At 38.5% G+C, this 27,731-nt stretch overlaps 2 protein-coding genes across 13 annotated transcripts in view; both read left to right on the top strand.

The window, feature by feature from the left end:
* The window catches only part of LOC108275765 (cilia- and flagella-associated protein 100), a 7,812-nt gene extending 6,060 nt beyond the window's left edge, over positions 1 to 1,752 (top strand). Inside the window, exons 11-14 of the mRNA XM_017486725.3 lie at positions 244 to 379; positions 461 to 660; positions 934 to 1,040; positions 1,241 to 1,752. Coding sequence (XP_017342214.1) covers positions 244 to 379; positions 461 to 660; positions 934 to 1,033 — 436 coding nt within the window. The 3' untranslated portion in view covers positions 1,034 to 1,040; positions 1,241 to 1,752. The remainder of the gene's footprint in view (positions 1 to 243; positions 380 to 460; positions 661 to 933; positions 1,041 to 1,240) is intronic.
* A 2,917-nt stretch (positions 1,753 to 4,669) lies between these two features.
* The window catches only part of cpne9 (copine family member IX), a 49,461-nt gene continuing 26,399 nt past the window's right edge, over positions 4,670 to 27,731 (top strand). The window contains exons 1-8 of one of the 12 annotated variants that reach the window (XM_047160366.2): positions 4,673 to 4,977; positions 11,629 to 11,669; positions 14,605 to 14,865; positions 15,143 to 15,189; positions 20,719 to 20,822; positions 23,455 to 23,494; positions 23,883 to 23,923; positions 24,029 to 24,105. In XM_047160366.2, the coding sequence (XP_047016322.1) occupies positions 14,664 to 14,865; positions 15,143 to 15,189; positions 20,719 to 20,822; positions 23,455 to 23,494; positions 23,883 to 23,923; positions 24,029 to 24,105 (511 nt within the window). In that variant the 5' untranslated portion in view covers positions 4,673 to 4,977; positions 11,629 to 11,669; positions 14,605 to 14,663. Of the gene's footprint in view, positions 4,978 to 11,628; positions 11,670 to 14,604; positions 14,866 to 15,142; positions 15,190 to 20,718; positions 20,823 to 23,454; positions 23,522 to 23,609; positions 23,613 to 23,725; positions 23,787 to 23,882; positions 23,924 to 24,028; positions 24,106 to 27,731 lie in introns of those variants that run through there. The other 11 variants (XM_053686144.1, XM_017486723.3, XM_053686146.1 and 8 more) reach the window with 11 other exon arrangements.

Raw genomic sequence — 27,731 nt, 5'->3', positions numbered from 1 at the left:
CAGGAAAACAAGTTGCCTTGAAACTCGTCTCTAACACACAATCTACGGGCGGTCGATAAAAATGTTTCAATTAGAAATAAAGGTATTAGGATCTAGGAACTATTCATATCTGAGATTAAAAAACAACAACATCTACTCCTGCCACATGTCTCGGGTCCCGCAGGAGCCCAGTCCCTGTGCACACATCTACAGCAGAGGTTCTGACGGCATCCTTTAACCTCTGAGCCGTTTGTGTTGCTGCAGGGAGAAGGACACTGCTCAGAGTAATGAGGAGATGGACTACCTCACTAGATGCATTCATACAAAAAGAGCAAAAGCAGCGAAAATAGAGCAGCGCATCGAAGAATTCAAAATGAGTGAAGACGGTCCTGAACAAAAGGTAAACACACACGCGCACACACACACACCCCACTTGAGGGCAGTCCTTAACACCTGTCACTCTCGTCTCCTTTCCACTCAGAATGCAGTCCTGAAGCAGTTGAACCAGAAGATATCAGAGCTGTACAGGGTCTGCGTGGGAGATTTACCGGACATGAGCTCACATGAGCTGCTCACAGCGGTCGAGACGCATTTCCATGACCTGCTCGAACGGTTCAACACACTTCCAGAGGACGAATTAAAGACTATAAAGAAGGAGTACCGCAGAGAGAAGACGGCCAGGTAAGAGCACGCAGGAAAACAAACACACTTATTTAAACACAGGTCGTGCGCAAACACGGTTCATTTGTACACGCAATATTTATGCACTTTACAGCTATTCAGTTACTGATTGTAGCCCATCTGCTGCTTTACACAATTTCTCTACCCCTTTTGAACCCTGTCCATATAAATCACATTGAGAAACAGATCCTAGATCAGCTCTCACACATACAGCTCTGTAATGGCTGAAAGTCCGTTTTAAAAGTTTCACTGTCTGTCTCTCCGTTCCCCCAGGGATAAAAAACAGAAAGAACTGATGGTGCAGATGGAGCGGGAAGAACGGCGGCTCCAGCGTGCTGCACGCAGGCAACAGCGGGCCCTGGAAAGAAGATAAGAAACCTGTAAGTTCTATCTAATCACACACACACACACACACACACACGCACACACACACTACTCAACTACCCACGACACATCTTTCTGCCTAAAAAAAAATGAGTGTGTCCTTTGTACACACACATACAATTTGTATCTCTTGTAAAATCAAGCGAAGTAAGATTTTAAAAGTCTGCAACGTTCTTTCTTTTTTTTTAAATTTCAGAGTGGAAAGAAGGTCACGTGGAGGTCACATCTAGAAAAGAAAGAACTGAAGAAAGCTGCCCTCGCCCAGAAAGAGAGAAAAACTGAATGATACTTCTTTCATATAAAGAGTAACACAGTACTATAAGGTCCAGAAATAAGCTTTCAATAGTTTGATATTTTATTTTATTACCACAAGATGGCAGACAAGCACAATAAAACTGTACAAATATAATTATATAATCTGTAATTACTGTCTTTAACTGTATTTACAGAGTCATACATACCTCAGAACATATATATGCAGAGCGACTAGCTAACTATTGGCGATTTTATAACTAAATAAAGCGAAACTCGCCGCAAGATGTTTTTGTTCCCTCTTTTTTATTATTATTATTTTTTTTATTAATACATGAAAATGAAAAACGGTTCCATAAGCATTGCAAAGTAATTACTTAGAATTGCATAAAAACAACAACAATATGTGAACTGAACATGATTACAACAGATCGACAGAAACTACAACTGTAAACATACATTCATATACAGATTTTACAACACAGGGAAAGCATCTAAATACATGGACTTTCTTAAATATTTCTTCAAGATATTTAAGGAATCTTAGGTTGTTTTGTTTTTTTTAATTATTATTATTATTATTTTTTTTATAAAATAACGAGATTTAAAAAGTAAGTTTAATTCCATTTTAAGTTACCTCCCCAATAAGGATTGGGGAGGTATTTAGGAGCGCTGGTTATATGTTCCAGGAGCATTTGAAAAGGACTGTGTACATAAAGAGAACGCATCACCAGAAACATAGTGAAGAAAAAAATGTTTTCTCTGGAGCACTGATCTAGCGTCTGATTCCTTTCCCTGTGTGTGTGTGTGTGTGTGTGTGTGTGTGTGTGTGTGTGTGTGTGTGTGTGTGTGTGTGTGTGTGCGTATGTGAGAGAGAGAGAGAGAGAGAGAGAGAGAGAGAGATGAACGTGCATGTGTGATGAACATGTTAGAGTGTGTGTGTGTGTGTGTGTGTGTGTGTGTGTGTGTGTGTGTGTGTGTGAGAGAGAGAGAGAGAGATGAACGTGTATGTGTGATGAACATGTTAGAGTGTGTGTGTGTGTGTGTGTGGGGACATGTTGGGGTGTGTGTGTGATGAACATGTTAGTGTGTGTGGGGGGGACATGTTGGGGTGTGTGTGTGTGATGAACATGTTAGTGTGTGTGGGGACATGTTGGTGTGTGTGTGTGTGATGAACATGTTAGTGTGTGTGGGGGGGACATGTTGGGGTGTGTGTGTGATGAACATGTTAGTGTGTGTGGGGACATGTTGGTGTGTGTGTGTGTGATGAACATGTTAATGTGTGTGGGGGGGGACATGTTGGGGTGTGTGTGTGTGATGAACATGTTAGTGTGTGTGGGGGGGACATGTTGGGGTGTGTGTGTGATGAACATGTTAGTGTGTGTGGGGGGGGCATGTTGGGGTGTGTGTGTGATGAACATGTTAGTGTGTGTGGGGGGGACATGTTGGGGTGTGTGTGTGTGATGAACATGTTAGTGTGTGTGGGGACATGTTGGTGTGTGTGTGTGATGAACATGTTAATGTGTGTGGGGGGGACATGTTGGAGTGTGTGTGTGTGTGTGTGTGTGTGTGATGAACATGTTAGTGTGTGTGGGGACATGTTGGTGTGTGTGTGATGAACATGTTAGTGTGTGTGGGGACATGGTGTGTGTGTGATGAACATGTTAATGTGTGTGGGGGGGACATGTTGGGGTGTGTGTGTGATGAACATGTTAGTGTGTGATGAACATGTTAGTGTGTGTGGGGACATGGTGGTGTGTGTGTGATGAACATGTTAGTGTGTGTGGGGACATGGTGGTGTGTGTGTGATGAACATGTTAGCGTGTGATGAACATGTTAGTGTGTGTGGGGACATGGTGGTGTGTGTGTGATGAACATGTTAATGTGTGTGTGGGGACATGTTGGGGTGTGTGTGTGTGTGTGATGAACATGTTAGTGTGTGTGGGGACATGTTGGTGTGTGTGTGATGAACATGTTAGTGTGTGTGGGGACATGGTGTGTGTGTGATGAACATGTTAATGTGTGTGGGGGGGACATGTTGGGGTGTGTGTGTGATGAACATGTTAGTGTGTGATGAACATGTTAGTGTGTGTGGGGACATGGTGGTGTGTGTGTGTGATGAACATGTTAATGTGTGTGTGGGGACATGTTGGGGTGTGTGTGTGTGTGTGATGAACATGTTAGTGTGTGTGGGGACATGTTGGTGTGTGTGTGTGATGAACATGTTAATGTGTGTGTGTGGGGACATGTTGGGGTGTGTGTGTGATGAACATGTTAGTGTGTGTGGGGGGGACATGGGGTGTGTGTGTGTGTTTTAGATGAACGTGTGTGTGTGTGTGTGTGTGTGTGTGTTTTAGATGAACGTGTGTGTTTTAGATGAACGTGTGTGTCTGTGTCACACACGCTAGTGTGTGTGATGAACATGTTAGTGTGTGTGTGTTTTAGATGAACATGTTACTCCGTGTACGCTGGACTGGGGAAGGGACTGGAGAGAGAAGATGATGATGTTGATAATAAGGATGATGAAGAAGATGGTGATGTTGATAATGATGATGAAGAAGATGGTGATGTTGATAATAAGGATGAAGAAGATGGTGATGTTGATGATGATGAAGAAGATGGTGATGTTGATAATGATGATGAAGAAGATGGTGATGTTGATAATAAGGATGAAGAAGATGCTGATGTTGATAATGATGATGAAGAAGATGGTGATGTTGATAATAAGGATGAAGAAGATGGTGATGTTGATGATGATGAAGAAGATGGTGATGTTGATAATGATGATGAAGAAGATGGTGATGTTGATAATGATGATGAAGAAGATGCTGATGTTGATCATAAGGATGAAGAAGATGCTGATGTTGATAATGATGATGAAGAAGATGGTGATGTTGATAATAAGGATGAAGAAGATGCTGATGTTGATAATAAGGATGAAGAAGATGCTGATGTTGATCATAAGGATGAAGAAGATGCTGATGTTGATAATGATGATGAAGAAGATGGTGATGTTGATAATAAGGATGAAGAAGATGCTGATGTTGATAATAAGGATGAAGAAGATGGTGATATTGATAATAAGGATGAAGAAGATGCTGATGTTGATAATAATGATGAAGAAGATGGTGATGTTGATGATAATGATGATGAAGAAGATGGTGATATTGATAATAAGGATGAAGAAGAAGATGATGTTGATAATAAGGATGAAGAAGATGGTGATGTTGATAATAAGGATGAAGAAGATGATGATGTTGATGAAGCTGTTGATGATGATTATGATGATGAAGACTACACCCGTAGTGTTGACTTTGCTGATCAGCCCACATCACTCCCGCATTGTCGAGCAGACCCTCAGTGGGCGGGGCTTCCCTAGCGCACATCGCGCGCGCCTCCAGCTCGCGCCAGTTGGGAGAGCAGCGCGCGGACTCCCGAGTTTGTCCGTTATGAGGCGGACAGGTCTGTTTGTGTTTCCCCTTTCAGCCCCCAGCTGCTATGAGGAAAGCGGGTGTTTCTCAACTCGCACCTGAGGCTCAGGCCGAATAAAAACACGCTTTTTTTTTAACAGAAGAACTGTTGTGAAACTTTACCCGGGAGAGACATGGCGTCTATCGGGGACTTCGACCCGCTTAACACCAGCGTCCCTGCCACCAAAATAGAAGTGACCGTGTCGTGCAGGTAAGGAGCCCAAGAAATAAATTCTCCTCAGGCTTAACATTTTATGAAGAACATGCACGTAATAATTATATAAAAATAATAAAATATATATTTAGTACGCGTTTTTATCATCAAACCTTTCGCCTCAGAGTCATACTTCACAGGATTGTAATATTTTATATTAAATTCGTATTCCAGTCTAGCATTTGGCTATGAAGTGAAAATATGTCAATATATGAAAAATAATACAATATATTTACCACAACATAACAGCATTGAATTTTTCTTTTAAACAACAACAATAATAATGATAATGGGACATGGAATAATTACAGAAAGCTGAGGCATTTTGAGTGAAGAACTTTCTAGAAGAAAAGAATTCTCTCGTGTCATTTTCCTCGTCTCTTCTAGAAACTTCTCCACACTCAGATCTCCTGCGTACCTGTCCATTAGTATAATACACAGACATATACATACATACATATATATATATATATATATATATATATATATATATATATATATATATATATATATAACTTCTGTATAACTTCTAAAGGTATTTATTGTGCGTGGATTACGCAGTGAAAGCGTGTACAAACACTACAGCGCCCCACTTAATCCCAGCCCCGAGTATCCTCAACAGGACGCTGTGGCGACGTATGTCCTGTCTGTCCTTCTGTCCTGAATTCTCACCAACTTTCCATCCTTGAGACAGAAGGAATAGATGGAAACCCAATCTGGTATCACCCTTAATAAATGGCAGCTCAGCCTACTGATCTCCGCTCTCGCTGTGTTCCTCAGCACCTCCGTCCCGTCTCTGGACAGACACCCGGCCTTTTATCCCGTCCTTAATAATGAATGTGTTGACTGCTGACGCTGATATGTGTTTGCATAAATCCTTAACTTCGCTAGGAGCATTCCCTGATGTCGCAGGGTGGCTCCTTTGATAGGAGAAGCGTGTGCAGCTGCCCAATCGTGCCTGCTGTGTTTCTGGCCGATTGATGTTTGTTGGGATGATACTCGATGCTCAAGTGAGTAAGAAAATAAACAGAGCATGTCGTTCTGCTACACTGTGTTAAAAAAAAAAATAAAAAATGTTTACTGCTCGTCAGTGAATCGAGATGGTTATCACGGTGCTGTACCTTTAACTGTGTATCAGTTACATGGAGTGAATGTTTAAAAACGCATAATAGGTAGAGCCGCAATCCCTGAAGTGGCCTGAAATCAAAACAGGTGTTTCAGAGCTTTTTGTACCTGTCCGTTAGGTTACAGAAACTGATATGATAGATATCGCCATCCATTTTAATAGGAACGCTTGTACACGTGATCATTTATGCAGTTCTTCAATCAGTCAATCATGTGGAAGCAGCACAATGCACAATATCATGCAGATACAGGTCAAGAGCTTCAGTTCACACAATGTTCACATCAGAATGGGGGAAAAGTGTGATCGTAGCATGGTTGTTGGTACCAGATGGGCTGGATTGAGTCGTTCAGAAACTGTTGACAGGATCTCCTGGGATTTTCTCTAGAGTTTACGCAGAATGGTGCGAAAAGACAAAAAACATCCAATGTGCGGAGGGTCTTGCAGGCTGAAACACCTCGTCAATGAGAGAGATCAGAGGAGAATGACCAGACTGGTTTGAGCTGACAGGAAGTCTATAGTAACTCAAATAAGCATTCTTTACAACCGTGGTGAGCAGAAAAGCATCTCAGAACGCACAAACCTTGAGGTGGATGGGCTACAACAGCAGAGAACCAGCTCAGCCGCCACTCCTGTCAGCCAAGAACAAGAATCTGAGGCATTCATGGGTCCAGACTCACCCAAACTGGACAGTTGAAGATTAGAAAAATTGAAAAGAAATCACCTGGTCTTTTTCCAATCAAACTCTAGAGACTCTAGAATCTCTCACCATCTTCAAAAAACCGCTAAAGACCCACCGTGAACACCTAACCAACCCATAAAAAAACAAAACAAAAAAACTCTGGCACTCTGCTAAATGAATAAATGTAAATGTAAAATCCCAGGAGATCAGCAGTTTTTTATATACTTAAACCAGCCCACCATGCCACGGTTAAGTCACAGAGATCACACTTTTTCCCCATTCTGATGTTTGATGTGAACATTAACTGAAGCTCTTGACCTGTATCTGCATAATTTTATGCAATGTGTGCTGCTGCCACATGATTGGCTGATTGGATAACTGCATAAATGAGCAGGTGTTTACACTGTCTAGGTTTTTCCATTAGTAAAAATTATTATTATTATTATTATTATTATTATTATTATTATTATTATTATTTTATCTACCATTCAGATTTGTCAGATCGCTCATAGTAACGAACGACGCTCCAGTTCTCGGTCACCATCAGCACCGCTGAAGGTCAGCCATGTCTCAGACATGTAACTCTAAAAACACATGGCGTCTCGTCGTCTTGGATATTGTCCTCGTTAAAGTGGACAGGAGTGGGTGAAGGTGGCGGTGAGAAATCCTGCACGGCTGAGAGAAAAAAAAGAGGCTCTCGATCTCACTCTTCTCTGTATTAAGCTGTTTCACAAAGCTACTGTTAAGTTTGGTAATTTGAGCAGAGGTTGTGTTAATCATTCAAGCACTTCAACACACTGTCACGCTGACTTCCTGTTTCAAAAGGAAAATATGTCAACATTTGCGGGGGGAAAATCAAGCCGTTTCATGGGGCCTTTAAAGTTGAATTCTGTACCTTAAATGTGCTTTTAATGTGCATTAAATTCCCTTTCCCAGGCGAAAGATACATATTAGACGTACAAAACCCTTACCCTTGTGGGTACCACTTAGACCTGCATGATTCATCAGATTTTTATCGAGTAGACGGCAGCAATGACAAATGGCTTAAAGGCCCCCCCCAATAATATCCCTGCTTAAATTGCATGAAACCATACACAGCACAAGAGCAAACTCTCTTACATTTTGTGTGCACTTCTTCAGAATACAATCAGAGAACATCCACCAGTGGAACCCGATGTGGTCTTCTATTCTTGTAGCCCATCGGCCTCAAGGTGGATGTTTTCTGCTCAGCGCGGTTGTAAGCAGTGGTTATTTGAGTTACCGTAGCCTTCTTGTCAGCTTGAACAAGTCTGACCATCCTCCTCTGTCTCTCTCATCAAAAAAAGACGTTTCTGCCCACTAGATGTTTTTTGTTTTTTTGCACCATTTTGTGTGAACTCAAGAGATGGTTGTCTCAGACTGTTGTCACAACCATACCACTGTCATGCCAAAGTGACTCAGATCACGTTTCTCTTGATTCTGATGTTTGAAGTAAACATTAACTGAAGCCCTTGACCTTCATTTGAATGATCTTTTATGCTGCGGCATGATTGGCTGATTGGATAATTGCATCAGTGAGCATGGGCACCGGTGTTCCTATTAAAGTGGCCAGTAAGTGTATTTATACATTCTCTATAAAATGCATTAATAGTTGTATGTATTTCATTATTAATTCATATCAGGAGTAATATTTCACATTTGTCTTATATTGAGAAATATTACAATGTTGTACCCCAGCGCGATGCAGTCGTAAATAAAAAAAAAAATGAAGTTCCCATTTGTTATGTATACAATGAAGATTTTTTTGTTGTTGTTGAAGCTACACTTTTCAGATGAACAGCAACAAACGGTTCACCTACTTAAATTTTGTAATAAAGCTGAAGGGAAGGCTTCACTGCCCACTCAAATTAACACACACACAGTTTTGTACGCAAACAGCTATTTCAGCAGTCTCAAGTCTAATCAGCGCTGATATTCAGATGTCTGGCTAATTTGCAGTCTTTTTGTGCTCCAGTAAATAACATATCATCAAACATAATGCAATCGGGTAAGGTTTTCCAAACAACCCCTGGTATAAATATAGACTGTGAATATGAAGTTCTAATTATAGTGATAATTATGGGTTCTTTGTGGTGCCAAATTACTGAAGCACTTCACAAGGGAAGCCAATTCATCAAGCTTGTTTGTAGCTGTCATCACAGGGAGGCCCAGATGCCATCCCGCCATCGTGTCACTCAAAACAGGAAGTTTGGAGGAGAATCAGGGATGGACTAAAACAGCTCCAGACCTCTAGCTGGGTCTCTAATAGTGATTTAAAAAATAATAATAATAAACATGAAACTTTATGGACAAAATGTTTTGAATAAATTAAGCTGTTCAGCTTCATTGCTGATCTGATGCTGAACTGATGTAACTTGTTTACAAAATCATCGAAACTTGATTCATATTGAAATATTTATATATTTTAAACATGAATATACGCTCACTGAGGACTTTATTAGGAACACTATACTAATACTAGGTAGGGCCTCTTTTTTGCTCTCGAACCCGCCTGAATGCTTCATAGCATGGATTCCACGAGATGTTGGAAACATTCCTTTGAGATTCTGGTCCATGTTGACATGACTGAAAATACACAAGCACTTTATTAGGAACACCTGAACATCTACTCGTTCACTGCATAAAATCATGCAGATACGGGCCAGCAGCTTCGGGTAATGTTCACATCAACCATCAGAAGTAGAAAAAAATGTATATAATATAATAATGTACACAACGAGTGTGTTAATATTAAACCTTCATCCATAGCTATTGAAATGTATTGCTGCTGGTGTAGAAAATGAACCAACACCTACCGACCAATCAGAACCGAGCATTTAACAGCAGCGTGGTAGGAATATAAATACGTACGTTGTTTTGTATGGACAATTCCATGCAAATCGAAGAATAAACATATGTGAGAACAATAAAAATATTATTTTGCCCAATTAAATGTGCTCTAATTGACAAAGTGAATTCGATCAGTTTTCCGTCAGTAACTGTGAAAAGCTCTCAGATGCTAAACTGTTTCAACAAAGCCATGTTTTTTAACAGCGGAAATGCTGTTTCGGTTGATTTAAGGGTGAACGACTCAACCATGACGTTATTTTAGTATGTGGAGGTGTGTCTGAGACGGGTAACATCCATAACGCTTAAAGGTCAAGTTAATAACACTAGATTTTCTTCAGTGAGGCGTAGAATAAACATGAACTACTTTATGAAACTGTACTTTCTGTGTATATTTTGGTCTCTTTTGTGTTAAATGAAGTTTTCTGCAAATTTTTGTTCGAAATAAATTCATAGCGTTTGGTGAAAAATGTTTGTTTTCCCTAAAATCTCTTGTTTCAAATGCTCTCACGTCCATAATACAAACGTACCATTATTTACACTCCGTGACCAAAAGTAAGTGGACACCCCTGACCATCACACCCATGTGTAGTTCTTCCAAAAACTGTTTGCACAAAGCTTGACGCACACGTTTGTATGGAACATTTCCCTTCGTTGGAACTATGGGACCTAACCTAAACCTGTTCCGGCATGACGATGCCCCTGTGCACAAAGCGAGCTCCATGAAGACATGGTTTGTCAAGGTTGGAGTGGAAGAATTCGAGTGTCCTGCACAGAGCTCTGACTTCAACCCCACTGAACACTTTTGGGATGAACTAGAACACTGACCGCACCCCAGACCTCCTCGACATCACTGTCTGATCTCACTAATGCTCTTGTGTCTGAATGATCACAAATCCCGATAGCCACGCCCCATAATCTTCCCAGAAGAGTGGAGGTTCTTAGAACGGCAAAGTCGATTAAATCCGGACTGTTCAACACTTGGGTGTGATGGTCTTATTTACAACGTCCTCCTCATAAGCGTGTGTTTCCTTTTAGAGAAAAATGCCCTCTCCTACTATTACTGCTCCAACCGACCATGACTAATTCACAGAAAGGTACGAGGTAAATAATAATACTATGAAGAACCTCATGCTACAATTGCAAGGATTAAAGATGCGATCATTTGTGGTGAAACGTCACAGCAGACGTCTCCACAGACTCCTGTAGCTCATCTGAGCGCTCGCAATACAGTTCGCTTTGACCTCAAAAGGAGTGAATGTGTATTCTTCTCCATCCCTCTTCTCTCTCACTCTTCCACCTTACAAATTCTGTCTCCTTTTTTTTTTTTTTTTTTTTTTTTTTTAAGACATCAAGATGGATGCAGTACATCCAGAAAGTGCGTGTTGTTTCTTATTCAACCCTCACAACCCCAAATTATGATACTTGTACAAGTGGAGTTAAAATGAAAGCGTAAACCGGTCTTTCAAGCCCTGACTTTTAAGAAGGCCCCATTTTAAGGCACTTACGCTGCAGTCAGCAAGAAAGCCGTTTGAAAAGCACCAAGGCTGCAACGAGTCTGTAATTACTGTTTACCGATTTTTGAGTGCATCATTTGTTTTGCCCATTTGTTTTCTTTTCTCTCTCTCTCTCTAAGTGATCTTTTTCAGACTTGTACTTCTCACACGGAGAAAAACATTAAGCGGAAGAAAGCAGAATTGTGACTTACCACTGTGCAGCTGAAATGTTTTTAGTAAATGGAGATCCCCAGGAAAAACAAGTCACGATGGGATTTATTGACGCTGCACGTGTTGTACAATTCACGATGTACACAAGCTATTCAAGCTTTCCATGGTCATGGAACCCATGTTTCAGTGACATTAGAAGGATGGCATTTTCGTGGATGTTTTTCTTGCCTCTGTTTGTTAAAATCAGCATTTTCATTACTGTTTTTTTTTTCTTTTTTTTTTCTTTTCTTTTTCTGTTCCTGCTCCCATAGAAACCTACTGGATGTGGACACCTTCTCCAAGTCTGATCCAGGTAGGTGTTAATTTTACCAGCTTGGTCACTTGTATTGGTTTGAGAAAACTTAAAAAAAAAATTTTTTTTTATAAATACCTTCATCCTCACCCATAGAAATGATACAACATATGCTGGTTGTGGGAGCATTTTCAAGCTCGCAGTTATTAGGTGTGTACAATAACATAAGACCAAAAACCCTATGAGCAGTCAAGTGAATCCTATTATTTCCCGCTTTCCAGTGAGACACACAACATTGCGGTTATGTAATTAGTATTACCTCAATATCAGTGCTCTTTTAGTTAACAGACATGTCACAGATATGAGAAGCACAGTGTCCTGATGTAATAGTATGCTTGGGGGGGCGACCTAATACATGTTTCAAGCATAAATATACAAATTATATTCTGACATTTTACTATTACATGTAAGGTGTTTCAGTGAAAAAAGGACTGAGATACACTATATGGCTAAAAAGTATGCGGGCACCTGACCATCACACCCATATATGGGCTTTCCCTAAACTGTTGCGCAGAGTTGTAAGAATGTCCTTGTATGCTGTAACAATAACTAAGGGGAACTGGAACTAAGAGGCCCAAACCTTTTCCAGCATGGCGATGTCCCTGTGCACAAAGCGAGCTCCATGAAGATATGGGTTGCCAGTTTAGTATGGAAAAACTCGAGTGTCCTGCACAGAGCCCTGACCTCAATTGACCCACTGAACACTGTTATAATAACAGCAAAAGGTGGACCAACTCAGTGTTAATGCCCGTGGTTTTGGAATGGGAACATATTGTATGGGTGTGATGATCAGGTGTTCAAATACATCTGGCCAAATAGTGTACTTAAGGAGACTTTTGTTACAATGTAGCGATTAGACTAGAAACCCTAGAAACTCTCGTATCTCTTCACTGGACTGTAAAGAAGCTTTCTGTATTGATTCAAATCAAAACATTAACACAAGCAAGTACATATTTAACATCTGTAACATCTGTATGCCTAAAGGGCGCAAGCCTGGATAACTTTTTATGATCTTTTAATGAAGGTGCAGCTGCTCTTTTGTTATGTGAATATTTTTGTTGTTGTTTAAATTCATTGGGACATCTCCAAACATTTCTCCCAAATTATTATTTTTCCCGTAGACCTTGGACCTTTTAATAGTGTTTCGGATCCATGTAAAATTAGAAACGTTAAAAGTAAAAAAAAAAGAAAAAGAAACAAAAGAGTGATTAAATGCTGTTGTTTGGTGCTGAAACCAATTCACTAGAAACGTAAATGTCATATTTTCCGGTAATTAAAAGGTCTGACAAGACCAGGCATAATTAATTCCAAAAACAGGACAAAACGGTAAAGGCGATCCTGTCCGAGTGTCTCAGAGGTGCCTCTTTATTTCACTTATTGATAATACGCTCTTCTAATGTGCGATGCAATTAAATGCCTGACCGATCTCATTTGACTCGTAGTCATTCGTCTTGATTTGATCAATTTAAACCACGTCAGAAGATTCACCAAAGGTCATAAATGAATTGGATTCAAGGAGTCTCTGGTGAAGTTGTTATATTAAAGAGGTGTGACAGTTTCTCGGTATTTAGGACACATCCACAGGTACAGGTTCAGAACTATGTATGGAATAAAGGTGCAGAGGAATCCTGACAAATTAGTGTGAGCGTCTACTCACAGGCACATCTTTTAAAAATAAATAAATAAATAAATAATAGCTGTTATTCTGTCATTTAGAAACATTATCAATTGATTTTTTTCGGCCACTGTGCATTTCTCTTGCTCTTTTTTTTTCTGCTTTGTCTCCTCTGTGTTTTTGTCAATCCCATTGATTGTGAGAGCTAACACTTTTAGTCCTTTCATTTAAATTGTTTGAATAACACTGAGCTACAGAGTATTGTTCCAGATCATATCGAACAAGCTCTTGTTCGTATTGTTTTGAATTGTGTGTGTGTGTATGTGTATGTGTGTATATATATATATATATATATGTATATATATATATATATATATATATATATATATATATATGTGTGTGTGTGTGTGTGTGTGTGTGTGTGTGTAATCTTTTATACATGAGATCAGTGCTTGACGCGGGCCGGCCCTCACCAGTATACAGTTATGACACGTCTAAATTTAGTTTTTATGTACTGTCATGTTTGTTTGTTTGTTTTTACTTCACATAAGCTTCGGCTTTACCCATGCTTAGCCACAAACACACCCACAAGTGCAGCATGTGAGTCTGTGATTTTAATGGACTTTACTATGGAGTTTACGCTTCACGTACATACACAAGTAAAAATAAAAATAAAAGTGGGCAACAAACGTAGCGCAAAGCACGGGCGAATGTAGCTGCCGTGGACCGAGGCGCTTGTTCAAATATAAACTGCTGCGTGTAAAATAAACTCTCTAGAAATAAAAACATGTCAAAGATGACGTGACATCCAATCAGAATGAGAGTGAGTCAAATGCTCAAGCATGCACCGGTAAAGCATGCTGATCTCATGCACTGAATCAGAAACTTTTTTAAACGATTGAACATTCATAACTTTATCTTATAAATATACAGTATAGACAGTAGCTTTCAAACATGCGCAGTGTTGTGTCTTGCAGATCTTTTCAGTTATTGGTTTGCTAAAATGGTAGTATTCACTAACATGTCAAAAAGGGGTGTACAGGTACTTATTTCTTCACTGCATTCGATTGTTATTCATGTATCGAGATGGACATTGTATCATCACGGAAAGACAGGATCAAAGCTTCACGTTTATCCTCAGTAATTGTCAAGCAAGTATAAAGCCTATATACAGTAATATCATGTTGGATATTTATAGTAAACCTGATGAGTGTACAGGAATGGAAGATTGCACAGAATATGAATAGCAAAAATGATCCTGTATGTTTTTATGAGCTTTTAATGAAGGCTCAGCTTTTTTTTGTTTTTTTTGTTATGCAGGTCTTTTGTGGAAATCCGTGCAGATTTAACTACTGGCATCTCAAAGATGTTATTCAACCATGTTGCCAGAGAGTGTGCCTAAAAGATTCACTGGGGTCACTGGAGAAATTGATTGCATGTATGCTGTAACCTGGTGTCCCACTGTCAGACCAAGCAGAGTTTCTAGTTTTCCTCTCAATCAGTCACATTTCATAAATGTGGACACCAGAGCCACTTGGCATTGCCCTTTCTCCCGGCTTCATCTTCATCACAATCAGATAGGTTTGATTTCCTCCATCTGTTCAGCGGCCATTTCTGTTTTGTCTCGTGTCCACCACGATCATCCTTTTTACCCCCCCTCTTGTCATCAAGTCCGCTTTAATCGCCAGTGTATCTGTAATTCTGCTCACATTGTTGTGGACTTGACTGCAAAAATAAACAGTAAACTGTCCAGCTTTAATTAGACTCAACCTGATGAAAGACAAACGTCTAGCCGTGGATTCTTGGCTCACATGCATGGCTCAGTAAGTAATCTGTTTTTCTCTCTCATTATCTGCAGTTGTTGTCCTATACGTGCAAGGAATTGGGACAAAGGAATGGAGAGAGGTGAGTCTACACGGATATGACATTGCTGACTGAAGTGATGGATATAAACTAAATAAACAGAATAAGACATAGTCTTCAAAAAAGCAACTTAATGTTGAACTGTTGTATTAACTTTTAAATATAAAAAGTGGTCACAGAAAAACGTCTGGTCTTTTTCCAATCTTGAACTATCCGGATTTAGCCAAGGATTCTTGGTGTTTTCTGCTGTTGTAGCCCATCCACGTGAAGGTTTGCGTCGTCTTGTGTGTTCTGAGATGCTTTTCTGTTCACCACAGTCGTAAAGAGTGGCTATCGTAGCCTTCCTATGAGCTCAAACCAGTCTGGCCATTCAGTCTCCTCTGACCTCTTTCATCAACAAGGCATTTCTGCCAGCAGAACTGCAGCTGTCTGGCTGTTTTTTATTGTGTTTTTATTTTTTTCACATAATTCTGTGTAAACTCTAGAGTCTGTTGTGTTGTAAAAAATCCCAGGAGATCAGCAGTCTCAGAAATACTCAAACCAGCCCCTCTGGTGAAAACATTGTCCCCATTCTGATGTTAGACCCGAACCTGAACTAGACCTGCGTGATTTTATGCATCGTGTTGCTGCCACATGATTGGCTGATTGGATAATTGCATAAATTAGCAGATGTACAGGTGTTCCTATTAAAATGGCTGGTAAGTGTATATAATCCCCCCCTTTTTTTTCTTTCTTTTTTTTTTTTACAATGTTATCTTGAGCAAGTGAGATTTATATTTCTCTCCATGAAATTAGCACACATCAGTTTGTCACTGTGGACCGATTAACACGTCAATTTATCGAATAAAACACAGTTTGTTTTGCTGCCTGGTGCATTTCTCACACTACTGTTTGATAAATAGATCAGTTTTTATTTGCTCTCGCTGTTAATGATGTACAGAATGGTGGTTTAGATACTTTTCTGAGGTTTCTGTCTCTGATAATTCAATCAGAGGCTCGTTTTTAACTAATTATTTTATAGATCTGGTAGGAGTAACAGTGTAAACAGTGTTTTCCTGTTTAAAGGGTGAACAAATGAATTGCTGTTAGGATTTTGCTACAAAGTAGTAGAACAACCCCAAATCGAAATCTCATTTATTAATTAGGGTCTTCCTTGCACGACATGGTTTTGGTAGTTAGATTTATAACTTTACTGCAAAATGTTACTGCTGAATTTTAGATCAACAAAAGACAGATAATCGAAAAAACATGAGAACAGTTGTGGGGCTGTGCAATATATAAACTTTATCCAAAATAATAGAAGAAAAGGGTGTAAAATAAATTGTTCTGGATTGAGGTACAGTGAAGATAAGTTAGATGAGAGAAATCTTGGGTTTTCACTAGATTTCTGACCATGTTCAAAACAACTGATGTGCCTTTGAAAGAATTATTCAGGCGTATATGAACAGTTTCCTCCAACTTCTTCTACTTCTACATTGGAAACTTTGTACATATTTTATGAAATTTGGCAAAGTGATAGAGCACAGTCTCAGCTACCTTCAGAGAAATTTCGGTGTGCGCCACTCAAGCCCTCAAGCACCAGCAAGGCTAGAGGCTCAATAACTCTGCAGTGCAATATCATAGAAATTCAAATTTCCTCTGATTGGATTTGCTGCCATTTTGAATTTCTTTTGATCACTCAGCATCAAATGGAGATTCTTGTTTCTCTTGATTCCCTCGAAGCTGCAGAGTCTTCGAGATATGAAGATATGTATGATTTGTCAAACAGGAAGTTGACCATTTAGAATTTTAGAAAAGTTGTCACACAAATTCTCCTGCTTATTTTTCTCATACAAATTTTAACAAGTAACCATGGAGTTTGGGAGACAGCATCGTGAGACAAACCAAACAAAATGTGTTCCTCAAACAAAATGTGTTTTCTTTTTGTTTCCTCTAGAGGGTGCTATAATTTACGAATGAGTAAAACTGCTCAAAACTTTCGAACCACTCAACATCCATCCAATCATTATTCTTTTTTTCTCTTGATTCCTTGTAAGATGCTGAAATTGCGTTATATAAAGAATTTGTGATTTGCCAAACAGAAAGTTTTTAAATGTATATATAAAAAAAAAACTGGGTGTTTTTTTTCTCTTTTACAAATTTTGTCTAGTCATCACAAAATGTTGATCACAGCATCATGAAAACCAGTCCAAACAAAACCTGGAACTTTGCTATGCGGAATGTTTCGTCCATAGTGTGAAAACAAATGTGATGGCTAATTCCCCAAAAGCAAGGCTTTAATGTGTTGAAACCAATCTTGTCAAATATATTTACCAACATGACCTAATGTTAGCAAACAAGATTTGAGTTCATTTGGAATTTGGGAGGGCTACTGAAAACAAGAAATGAGGCAATATCTCAGCAACGTCTTGACGTTTTACTTTCAAATTGAGTATATTTGCTTGAAAACACGCACTGATGGTCCTGATGGCTTCTGGTCTTCCTCTATTGCAAAGGGAGGGGGTACAAACGTGCTTGGTCCCCTTAATCGCTGCTTACTGCTATATTGTTTACATATCATCATAGCTTAGTTTTGCAAGCAACACTATGACTATGAAATAATCTGAAATTTTCTCAAATATCAGGTCATATCACAACCACAGTCATTTCCGCATCTACTCTTCTGTTTGGATTAAAATCAAAGATGGGAACCACTCAAGAGATTAAAGTTTGTTGGCACAAACTTTTTTGGCAAGTGTGGCTGAAAGCAAATTTTCTAAATGTGTTTATGATAGAGGTGCCTTTTCAAAGAAATGTTTTGTGTATTTTAGCTGTTTATTCAGCTTTCAGTCATGAATAATTTTAGGAAACTATTTCCCCCAATTGTAGAGTCCTCTAAAGCAGAATATAGCTGATGGGCCACAGTGGATTTAGAGTGATGGGGTGTTGGTTTAAATCTCTTTATTTTGACTGGAGAAATTGTACTCTGTTTTACCTTTATGAAATGGGCTTAACTCAGAGTCATGCCCAGTTTGCGCTACCTCACAGGCATGCACTGTAAAAGAGTAAAGTTTGTAAGTTGGGTTTTGGCTTGCAGTCATTGGTGGGGGGATGACAATTATAGTTAGATTGTTAAAAATAATTTAGCGTTGAATTGGTGGTTTGGACATTATTAAGTGGTTTGTTAAAAGTCAGTGATTGGTGCAATGGATTATGGTTTAAAAAAAGAAAAACCCAGCCATTCTGTCATTACTTTTCCTGTCATTATAGTAGCCGTCTACCGAAGCATTCCTGATTTCAGGATTCGCCTCGGTCTCCTGCTTAATGTTTTTTCTTGCTGACGCCCTCGTTTCGACCTAGATTGCTGTCTCGTCTGAGTTTGTTAAATAAAACATCATTTTACTTTCAATGCATGCAGAGTTGCGCCTGAGTACGCCTGCACATCCTTCCCAATTTCACACCTTTCTTTTAAAATCGGACGCTTGTCCTGAAAAGGCAGACTCAGAGAGGGAGCAGGGGAGGGAGAAAAAAAAAAAGAAAGAAAGACTGTCCTCAGGGATTTGAAGCCACAGCCAGCATGTCTTTCAGTGCACTCGAGAGAGATCTTCCAGCAGGAATCATGAAGTATTCATACTATGCACCTTTCCACACACCCGAATCTATGCACATATCCCTGAGCAGCAACTCTGAAATTTATTTCATTTTAATCACAATGCAGTCTAAAAGCTAGTCCAGACCAGAATGCATTTCCCCCCTACTTACTTTATTTAGTGTCAGCAGCACCAGTATTTTAATTTGACTTTAATTTGCGTTGAAGATTAGAAGGCCATAGCTGTCACTGATCCCCAGACCTCTTTCAAAAAGCTGGTAATAGATAGTACGGATAGTGAAGTAGTAGGTGGGATTATGTCTTTTAAGTGGCGATGAGGATGTGGGAGGTGTGAAGAATCAATAGCTTGTTGCTGTGGGTTATCAGAGAAAAGCAGCGAGGATCTGTTGGACGTGTGATGGCAGCCAGCTGCCACACCATCACCGGATCACACTGGGAGAGTCTATTCAGCTTCCTGTCTCATGCTGAGCACAATCTGCTGTTTGGATGTGCTGGCTCCAGGAAGAAAGACCATTAAGTCACTGTCATGCAGTAGTGGGTGATATGACAAAAAGTATTATCATCATACTTAAAGTTGTTTTTACGATACGTCACATGTGTCATGATACATAGGTTCGCTAAGTGATATGTTTATTTAACAGCCACAAAAAAAACCTATTTAGAATAAACAAAAAAAAAAACATACACAATTTCAACGTTTCGCATTTTTAAGGTTCAGTAATTTGTTAATTTTTTTTTTTTTTTATCTATTCAGCTGCTTCCAATCGGAGTTTGAAATTGTAATAAAAACACTGACGATACCAATCATATAAAAATAAACTGTGTATTGTAACATTATTTATCACGATGTATATTAATTGCCCAGTCCTACTGTAACTGTCTCAAAGCTCTGTAGCTTGGTCCTTGATTTATAAAAGCTATATGTCTCGTCACAAATTTAAATAAATCAAAAAATAAAAAGTCAGTTTCCCAATAGCGGTTGCTTTATTTATTTGTTTTAGTTACATTTTCTTTTACACTTAGTCCGGTCCAAAAGTCTGTGACCACTGTCTAGAGCTTAACACCTTTGAATTATTATAATTATTCATATTATTTAATTATAATACATTACAAGGTACTGACAATTGTGTCCTGTTATCAGTGTTTTTACCGTACAAGTAATCAGTATTTTATAATCTTTGACCCTTAATAAAATCAGAGCAGGTACTACTTTTTAACAGTTTTTATATTTTATATTTTAAGCAAGATATCTGAAGTCATTTATGTTATGAATATTTATCTAAATAGATTTCAGTTTTCTTTACTGATTATACCGTGTCCGTCAGAAATCAGATTAAAGTTGACAAACATAACAGTGATGTCTGTGATGGAACGAGCTGACGGGTCACCCGTCCTTAACCCAGAGGAAACGGCTCGAGAGGGAGGACGGTTGTCACAATACGATCCTTTATTCACCTCATTAATAATACCAAATATAGTGTCACAATATTTGATCCTAAAACAGTTTTAAACACCTTTAGGCATTCAATACAGTGAGGGGAAAAAAGTATTTGATCCCTTTAAGAGTGTGCTCCTAATCTCAGCTCGTTACCTGTATAAAAGACACCTGGGAGCCAGAAATCTTTCTGATTGAGAGGGGGTCAAATACTTTTTTCCCTCATTAAAATGCAAATTCATTTATAACATTTTTGACGTGCGTTTTTCTGGATTTTTTTGTTGTTATTCTGTCTCTCACTGTTCAAATAAATCTAACATTAAAGTTAGAGACGGATCATTTCTTTGTCAGTGGGCAAACGTACAAAATCAGCAGGGGATCAAATACTTTTTCCCCTCACTGTAGATTGTATTTAAAGCAAACTTAAAATGGATTATACCGTGTTATATATTCATAGATTACATTAATAATGTATCCAGAGCTTGTAGCATGTTGCTGTCTTCATTAACCTGTTTATTTTCTGTTTAAATTTTTTTATTTTTTAAAGTTTGGTAGGACCGAAATGATTGAAAACACTCTGAACCCAGACTTTGTGAGGAAATTTGTTTTGGATTACTTCTTTGAGGAGAAGCAGAACCTCCGATTTGACGTGTAAGTGGGCAATATTTATACATTTTAATATTTTGTTATAACAGTGGTACACAGTACATTCCCAGTGTTAATTCATAGAAACACTGCCGGTGTTTGTTTAATTCAATACTGTTAGAGTTTAATGAACCTTGTAAGAATCAGTTACTAACACTACACTAATGTATACATGTTCAGTCTTGAACACTGTCGAATTGATCTAGTATTTCCTGTTTGTTAGAGTACAATAATCCAAGTATAAGATTATTAAACCTATTTCTAGACATTATTAATTTCTCATTTCAAGCTTTAGATTTTCTTATTCTCTTGACAGATACGTTTGCTTCTTCCTAAGAAACACATGCTTAAAATGAGCGAAATGATCTGCCGATAAAACGAGATTATATCAAGCTTGATATGAGGAAAAATGTCTAGGAATAGGTTTAAGAATCTGAGTTTTGGTGTATTGTGATCCGAAAATAAGAAATACTAGATAAAATTAGCCATTAAAATATTGCTATGGTGTTGTTTTTTTGTAGTTGTTTTTGTGGTGCAGGTGTTTGTTAACCCTGTCAGATCTGCTGTTGTGCCACTGGGAAAATCCATTTTTTCCTTATCAAACTCAAAATATCTGTTAAAATAGGAACCACTGTGATTTTTTTTTTTTGTCTGTCATCAAACGTCCATGTACATTTGCAGCAAAATATTTTGACATTAAATCTGGTGTACGTTTTATAAATAGATACATTTCTATAACGGATAGATGGTGTATTATTGATATTGAAAATATGGGTCGGTGAAAAACTGTTAAATATAGGTGTGCAACAATTATTGACACGCCTATGAATTCATATGAGAAAAATATATTTGAAGTATATTCCCATTGAACAGGAAATTGTTCAACCATGTCTTCCTGTTTCATAGGGGTATAAATGTGAGGTAACATAGGCAAAAATTCCCTTAGTCATTCATAACAATGGGTAAGAGGAATGTAGCTGTGATGCAAGGAATGTAGCTGTGATGTGCGGCAAAAGGTTGTTGAGCTTCACAAAATGGGGCGTGTCTATAAGAAAATAGCACAAGCATTGAAAATGCCCATTTCCACCATCAGGGCAATAATTAAGAAGTTCCAGTCAACTGGAAATGTCATGAATCAACCTGGAATTGGACGTGTGTCTATATCGTCTCAACACACTGTGAAGAGGATGGTCCAAGGTCCAAAAACAATCTCCAAGGATCACAGTTGGAAAATTGCAGACATTAGTCGTGTCTTGGGATCAGAAAGTCTCCAAAACTACAATCCGAAGTCACCTACATCACAAAAACAAACTCAAGCGTCTTCAGTTTGCCAGACACTACTGGAACTTCAAATGGGATTGGTTCTATGGTCAGATGAAACCAAAATAGAGCTTTTTGGTAATAAACACCAGAGGTGGTTTTGGTGCACACAGAGAGGTAGCCATATGGAAAAGTACCTCATGCCCACGGTTAAATATGGAGGAGGATCTTTAATGTTTTAATGCTGTTTTTCTGCCAGAGGACCTGGACATTTTGTTAGGATACATGGCATCATGGACTCTATCAAATATGAACAGATATTAAATGAAAACCTGACTGCCTCTGCCAGAAAGATTCAAATGGGCCGTGGTCGGATCTTCTAGCAGGACAGTGATCCAAAACATACATCAAAATCAACACAAAAATGGTTTACTGACCGCAAAATCAAGATCCTGCCATGACCATCCCAGTCCTCTGACCTGAACCCCATAGAATAGACCTCGAAATGTGAAGGATCTGGAGAGATTCTGTACGGAGGAACGGTCTCAGGTCCCTCGCCATGTATTCTCCAACCTCATCAGGCGTTATAGGAGAAGACTCAGAGCTGTTATCTTGGCAAAGGGAGGTAGCACAAAGTATTGACTAAAATGTTACCAATAATTGTTGCACATCTATATTTAACAAAGTTTTTTTTTTTTTTTTTTTTTTGATAAACCTGTGTTTTGTTTGATATCCTTGAGAGAAGAGTATTTTTTTAATCAAAAGGTTAAACAATACAGACAAACTTAATTTTCACAGCCTTCTTTGCTTATATTTACTCACTGTGTGTGTGTGTATGTGTGTATATATATATATATATATATATATATATATATATATATATATATATATATATATACACACACACACACAATTTTAGATGTTACAGAAAATGTGATAACTTTCTCATACAGAATGTTTAAATACTTTTTTAAAATGTGGAACTACATATTTGACATATGATGTGAATTTATACATTTTAGTATCTTCTGGCTCTGAAAGTTGCAATTATATACGAGTATATATGTTAATATGCATTTTATAAAAGTGATCTTTCAAAACCAAGTGTTTGGTGAATATGGGGATGTCTCTGTAGTCTGTAAGCTAGGACTGCAAAAGGGTTAACATAATTGCTTCTTACTCACTTTTTCTCCAGACTGTCTTATAGAATATAACATGTACTGTCCTCTGTGTTATTGACCAAATGTGTTTTTGTTGTTATTTTATTGTTTGCTTCTGTTCTGTAGTGCTATGATGTGTGTAGATCTCGGTGTATTTTTGTACGGATATAATATTGCTTTTTTTGAGGGACTAAATGTCATACTTAAATATTTTACAGATATAATGTGGACTCCAGAAGTTCAAACATTTCGAAGCATGTAAGCATATACACTCTACACAATACAGTTGTAGAATAATTCTCAAATATAACACGTCACTCAACGTTTGTGGTGTTATCACTCTGATTTTCTGCTATTCTGGACGTGTTAACAGAAAGTAAGTCATGTCAATGTTATATGTTAATGTTATATCAAAGTTTCGTTCTCATTTTGCATATTATCGTAATTTTTGCCTCTCTCATTCAAATCAACCTGTTTTCTCAACACCAGACACACACGTCTCCTGTTACACTCTGTCATAAATCCTAAGCCGAAGCAAGAACATAAAACAGTCAGTGTTTCAGAGACGATCCCTTTGTTTTGTCTCACCATTTGCTTCTTTTTTGTGCTGTATCTGTCACCGACTCATCAAATCCATTGCTTTTAGGTTGCATCACTTAGGCATCATCTGTGTGTTAATTCTGTGAGGTGAGTGTTTGTATGAGAATGCTTTTATCGTCTAGACAGCGCTGCCACTGTGTATTCTCAGCGACCCATATTACTGTGTAACTGATGAGTGCGTGTCTCTCTCAGTCTTTCCTGGGCCAGACTTTCTGCACTCTGGGAGAGATCATTGGCTCGTCTGGAGCTCGTCTGGAGAGGGTGCTGTCGTAAGTTTCCTCCGGTTTTATTCTGGAGCTCAGCTGTAATATTTTTAGACGTTAGAAACAAGGGCTGATATCCTATCCATGCCATAGATCCGAGTCAGACGTGTACATAACCGCTAATATGGTTTTAATTCTGTCCGGATGACGGATTAATAAACGTTTTTGTTTGTTTAAACGGTTTTTTCACAATCCTGTGTCCAAAATCTGCACTCGAACTACGAATCTAATATCAACCTAACCCACAAAGTACTAGTCTTGCCCAAAACCTTTTTCACTAATACACGGCCAAACATCCGTACATCTTGCTTCAACTGTCATCTTTTAGCTACAGATTTCCTTTGTAAGTTAATAGGGATATTCCGTATTTACAAAAATTAAGTTCATGAAGGTACGTAACATCAAGTTCTGTGGTATAATCATCACTAAAAAAAAAGTGTCACAAATGTTCTCTGTTGTCTTGCATGGAATGATAGCAATCGTGCTTGGGGGGGGGGGGGGGGGGGGGGGGGGGAATTCTGACTGTCTGAGATGGCCACCTACATGTTAACTGTTAAAGTGATTAGCTATACAGTGGTGCTTAATTAAAAGCAGTAAATCACACTGTGACCTAAACCACATCAGCATAAACATTTATTTATAAAGATAACATAACGAAATAATTATATAACAAACATGTCTTGGCTTAATGATTGCATTTAATAAGAAGAAAGTTGTTTCAATTTGCATAACTATTCATGTATTCATTACTCATCTCTGGATACTGTTAATGCCATTGAATTACCCCCCCCCCCCCCCCCCCTTTTAATGGGCTTACTTGAATAAACGCTGACAGATTATGCTGTAAACAAACACAGCAAGCAAACACATTATAAACCTCTTTGAGCTTTTACAGATCGTTTTTTTGTGTGTATATGCCTTATCATGCCCATGCACCCAGTGGCTCTGTGCTCAGACTGCACAGCTTTGGCAGATGTGGGAAAAAAAAAACCCAACAGAGTGATGTGTGAGGATGGCACTGAGTAACCGTGGAATTTCACTGGTGATATAAAGCGGTCCAACACGCCTGTCACATCTGTCCCTCTTTTTTTTTTTTCAACTACATTGCACTGAGAAAATGCCTTGTTTGTTGGAGGAACTGCCGTTATTTCCTGCAAATGGCCATTCTATTTAGCTATTTATTTATATATATGAATGCTAGAAAATGTTAAGGAGTTCAGCCAAACGTTAAAAAAAATTCTCGTCATTTTACCACTTACCCCAATTGTAGTCAATCAGTCAAGAAATAATTTTTATTCTGTAGTTATACATTAAAGCTTCAAGGTTAATATTGAGAACAAGTAGTTGAAGTCTTTCCCAATATGTTTAAAAAAAAAAATTTTTTTTAATGAAATCTTAAACAGTCTCAATTACATTCAGCGATGTGACACGGACTTGCTGATGTGGTTTAGGACTTGTATGTAAAAAAAAAAAAAAAAATGAATATCACTGACTTAATGTCATTTATAAACCTGTACCAAACGTCACCGTGTAGCTGAACACTGTAAGGTTAGAGGAAAGCTTAATCGCTTTTTGCACATTATTTGATATTTACAGCTACAGCATCTGGCAGATGTTTTCTTATCCAGAGCGACGTACAGAACTACAGCATTCTAGTCTCCATCAAAACACATCCTCATGCTAGTACAAGTAGGTCAGTGTCTAAGAATACTATCAAGCTGTCTTCAGAGTTTCACAGTATGATAACGTATTCTGAACAGATCGGTTTCACGGATATTAACTCTCGCACTAACTGACCGGGGGAAATTATAGGAAAAGTACATATTATTTATACATTTTTGTATATACACTAATAACACTAAAACAAAAGGAAAATAAACATCAAATCCCCATCAAATTGCTCTTCTTCTTGGCTGAAAGTCTGAAAGGCAGAAGTGGAAGTTATTTTGACTATGCCAATAAAAATATTTAATAATATATAATATTAATAATAATAAGCGAGCACTAAATCTGTCAGCTGAGGCGATTGTTTACAACTTTTGGGGGGTGGGGGTTAAATATTAATATTTAAATATTAAAAATTTAAATGCTTAAAGAAGAGACGACAAGAGGCCGGTGGTTTGAATTCAGGGATGTTTGGTAGCCACATTATACTAGTGACAGCTCAGGCTTCACATCGCTCAGTTTGGGCGATGGCTCCAATTTAAGAACTATTGTTCCTTATTTATAAAACGGCTTATTCATTAATTACATTAGATACCGTAATGGGGTTGTTGAAGCAAGTATATAAAGATTTGTGCAGTGGTTAAGACATTGGACTACTGATCAGAAGGTCATGAATTTCAAATCCCAGCACCACAAAGCTGCCATTACTGGGCCCTTGAGCAAGGCCCTTAACCCTCAACTGCTCAGGTGTATAAATGAGATAAATGTAAGTCTCTCTGCATAAGGGCGTCCCCCGAATGCCGTAAATGCACATGCATTCATGGGAAGGGTATTTTGAACTGTAAGATGGGCTTACCCTAAAGGTTGGTTACATTAGCATCGTAGCTCTAGTGTAAACAAAACCCAGACACCGAACACATCTTAGTTACACTACATTTGGGGAAGAAAATTGAAAATAGAGTAGAATTCAATTTAGTTATACTATTCTATTAATATCTGTAGGTAGCTGGATTTTTGTACTAAATCTCGGGAACCTCTGGCTGTTTCATTATTTAGTTTTGTTTTTGTTTTTTTCCCGCTAAACAAAGCTGAATGTGGACTAAAAGATGAGAAGGATTATGTTGACTGTGTAATTTCCACTGCAGTCACACTTTGAAATCCTTCAGATGTTTTTGTATCCCAGCTCGGTGCAGACAGTGCCACCGGTATTTGTGAGTATAGGACGCTGCATGGAAGGAAAAACCCCTACAATCCTCGTGGCCTTTAAGCCCTTCTGTTTCCCTCATTGTGTAAGCAGAGAGTGGTGGGGAGAAGCGGGTAGCAGTGGGCATCTTTTACTAGGTCATCATGCCTTCCAGAGCCGGTAGGCAGGTACTGAGTGTCACTGTTGTGTGGAAGTAAGGAAAAGAATCACGACTTTCTTACCTGCCGGTTTCTATGGCAACTCACCAAGGTCTGTGCACTGTGCACGGGAGGCTGGGACTTCATTTGAGCAAAAACATCTTCTTTTTCCCCATGTTTCTCCAAGATAAAGCAGCAGTGTCTTCAGGACATGACAGGCAACTGAATCACACCTGAGGCATGGATTTCAGTTCATCTCTAACTCTGAGCTTGTTTTGGACCCAGCTTATGTGTTTTTCTGCAGAGGATTTAGACCTTTTGGACCTGACTGAAATCTATTTTTAGGGTTATTTCTGTGGTTTGGTATGGAAACATAGTCAAAATGTGATTACTCTCTCCTTCAGATACTTTCAACCACAATAGGATACACGTTCCATTTATTAGTTGACAAAAGACCTGGTAAATTACTCTGTACTAAATCAATATCTTTTTATATTGGCTCCATCGGTCTGTTTTAGAAACATCTTGCTGATTGTAGCTCTGCACCCAAGTAAGCACACAAGCAGCATAACCCAATTAGATAAAGAAAGAAAGTCCTGACATATTCTGTCCAAAACACTCCCAGT

This window comes from Ictalurus punctatus, chromosome 15, assembly GCF_001660625.3.
Source record: "Ictalurus punctatus breed USDA103 chromosome 15, Coco_2.0, whole genome shotgun sequence".
Lineage (NCBI taxonomy): Eukaryota > Metazoa > Chordata > Actinopteri > Siluriformes > Ictaluridae > Ictalurus > Ictalurus punctatus.
The sequence above is the reverse complement of the archived record's forward strand: the minus strand, read 5'-3'. Positions and strand labels throughout refer to the sequence as shown.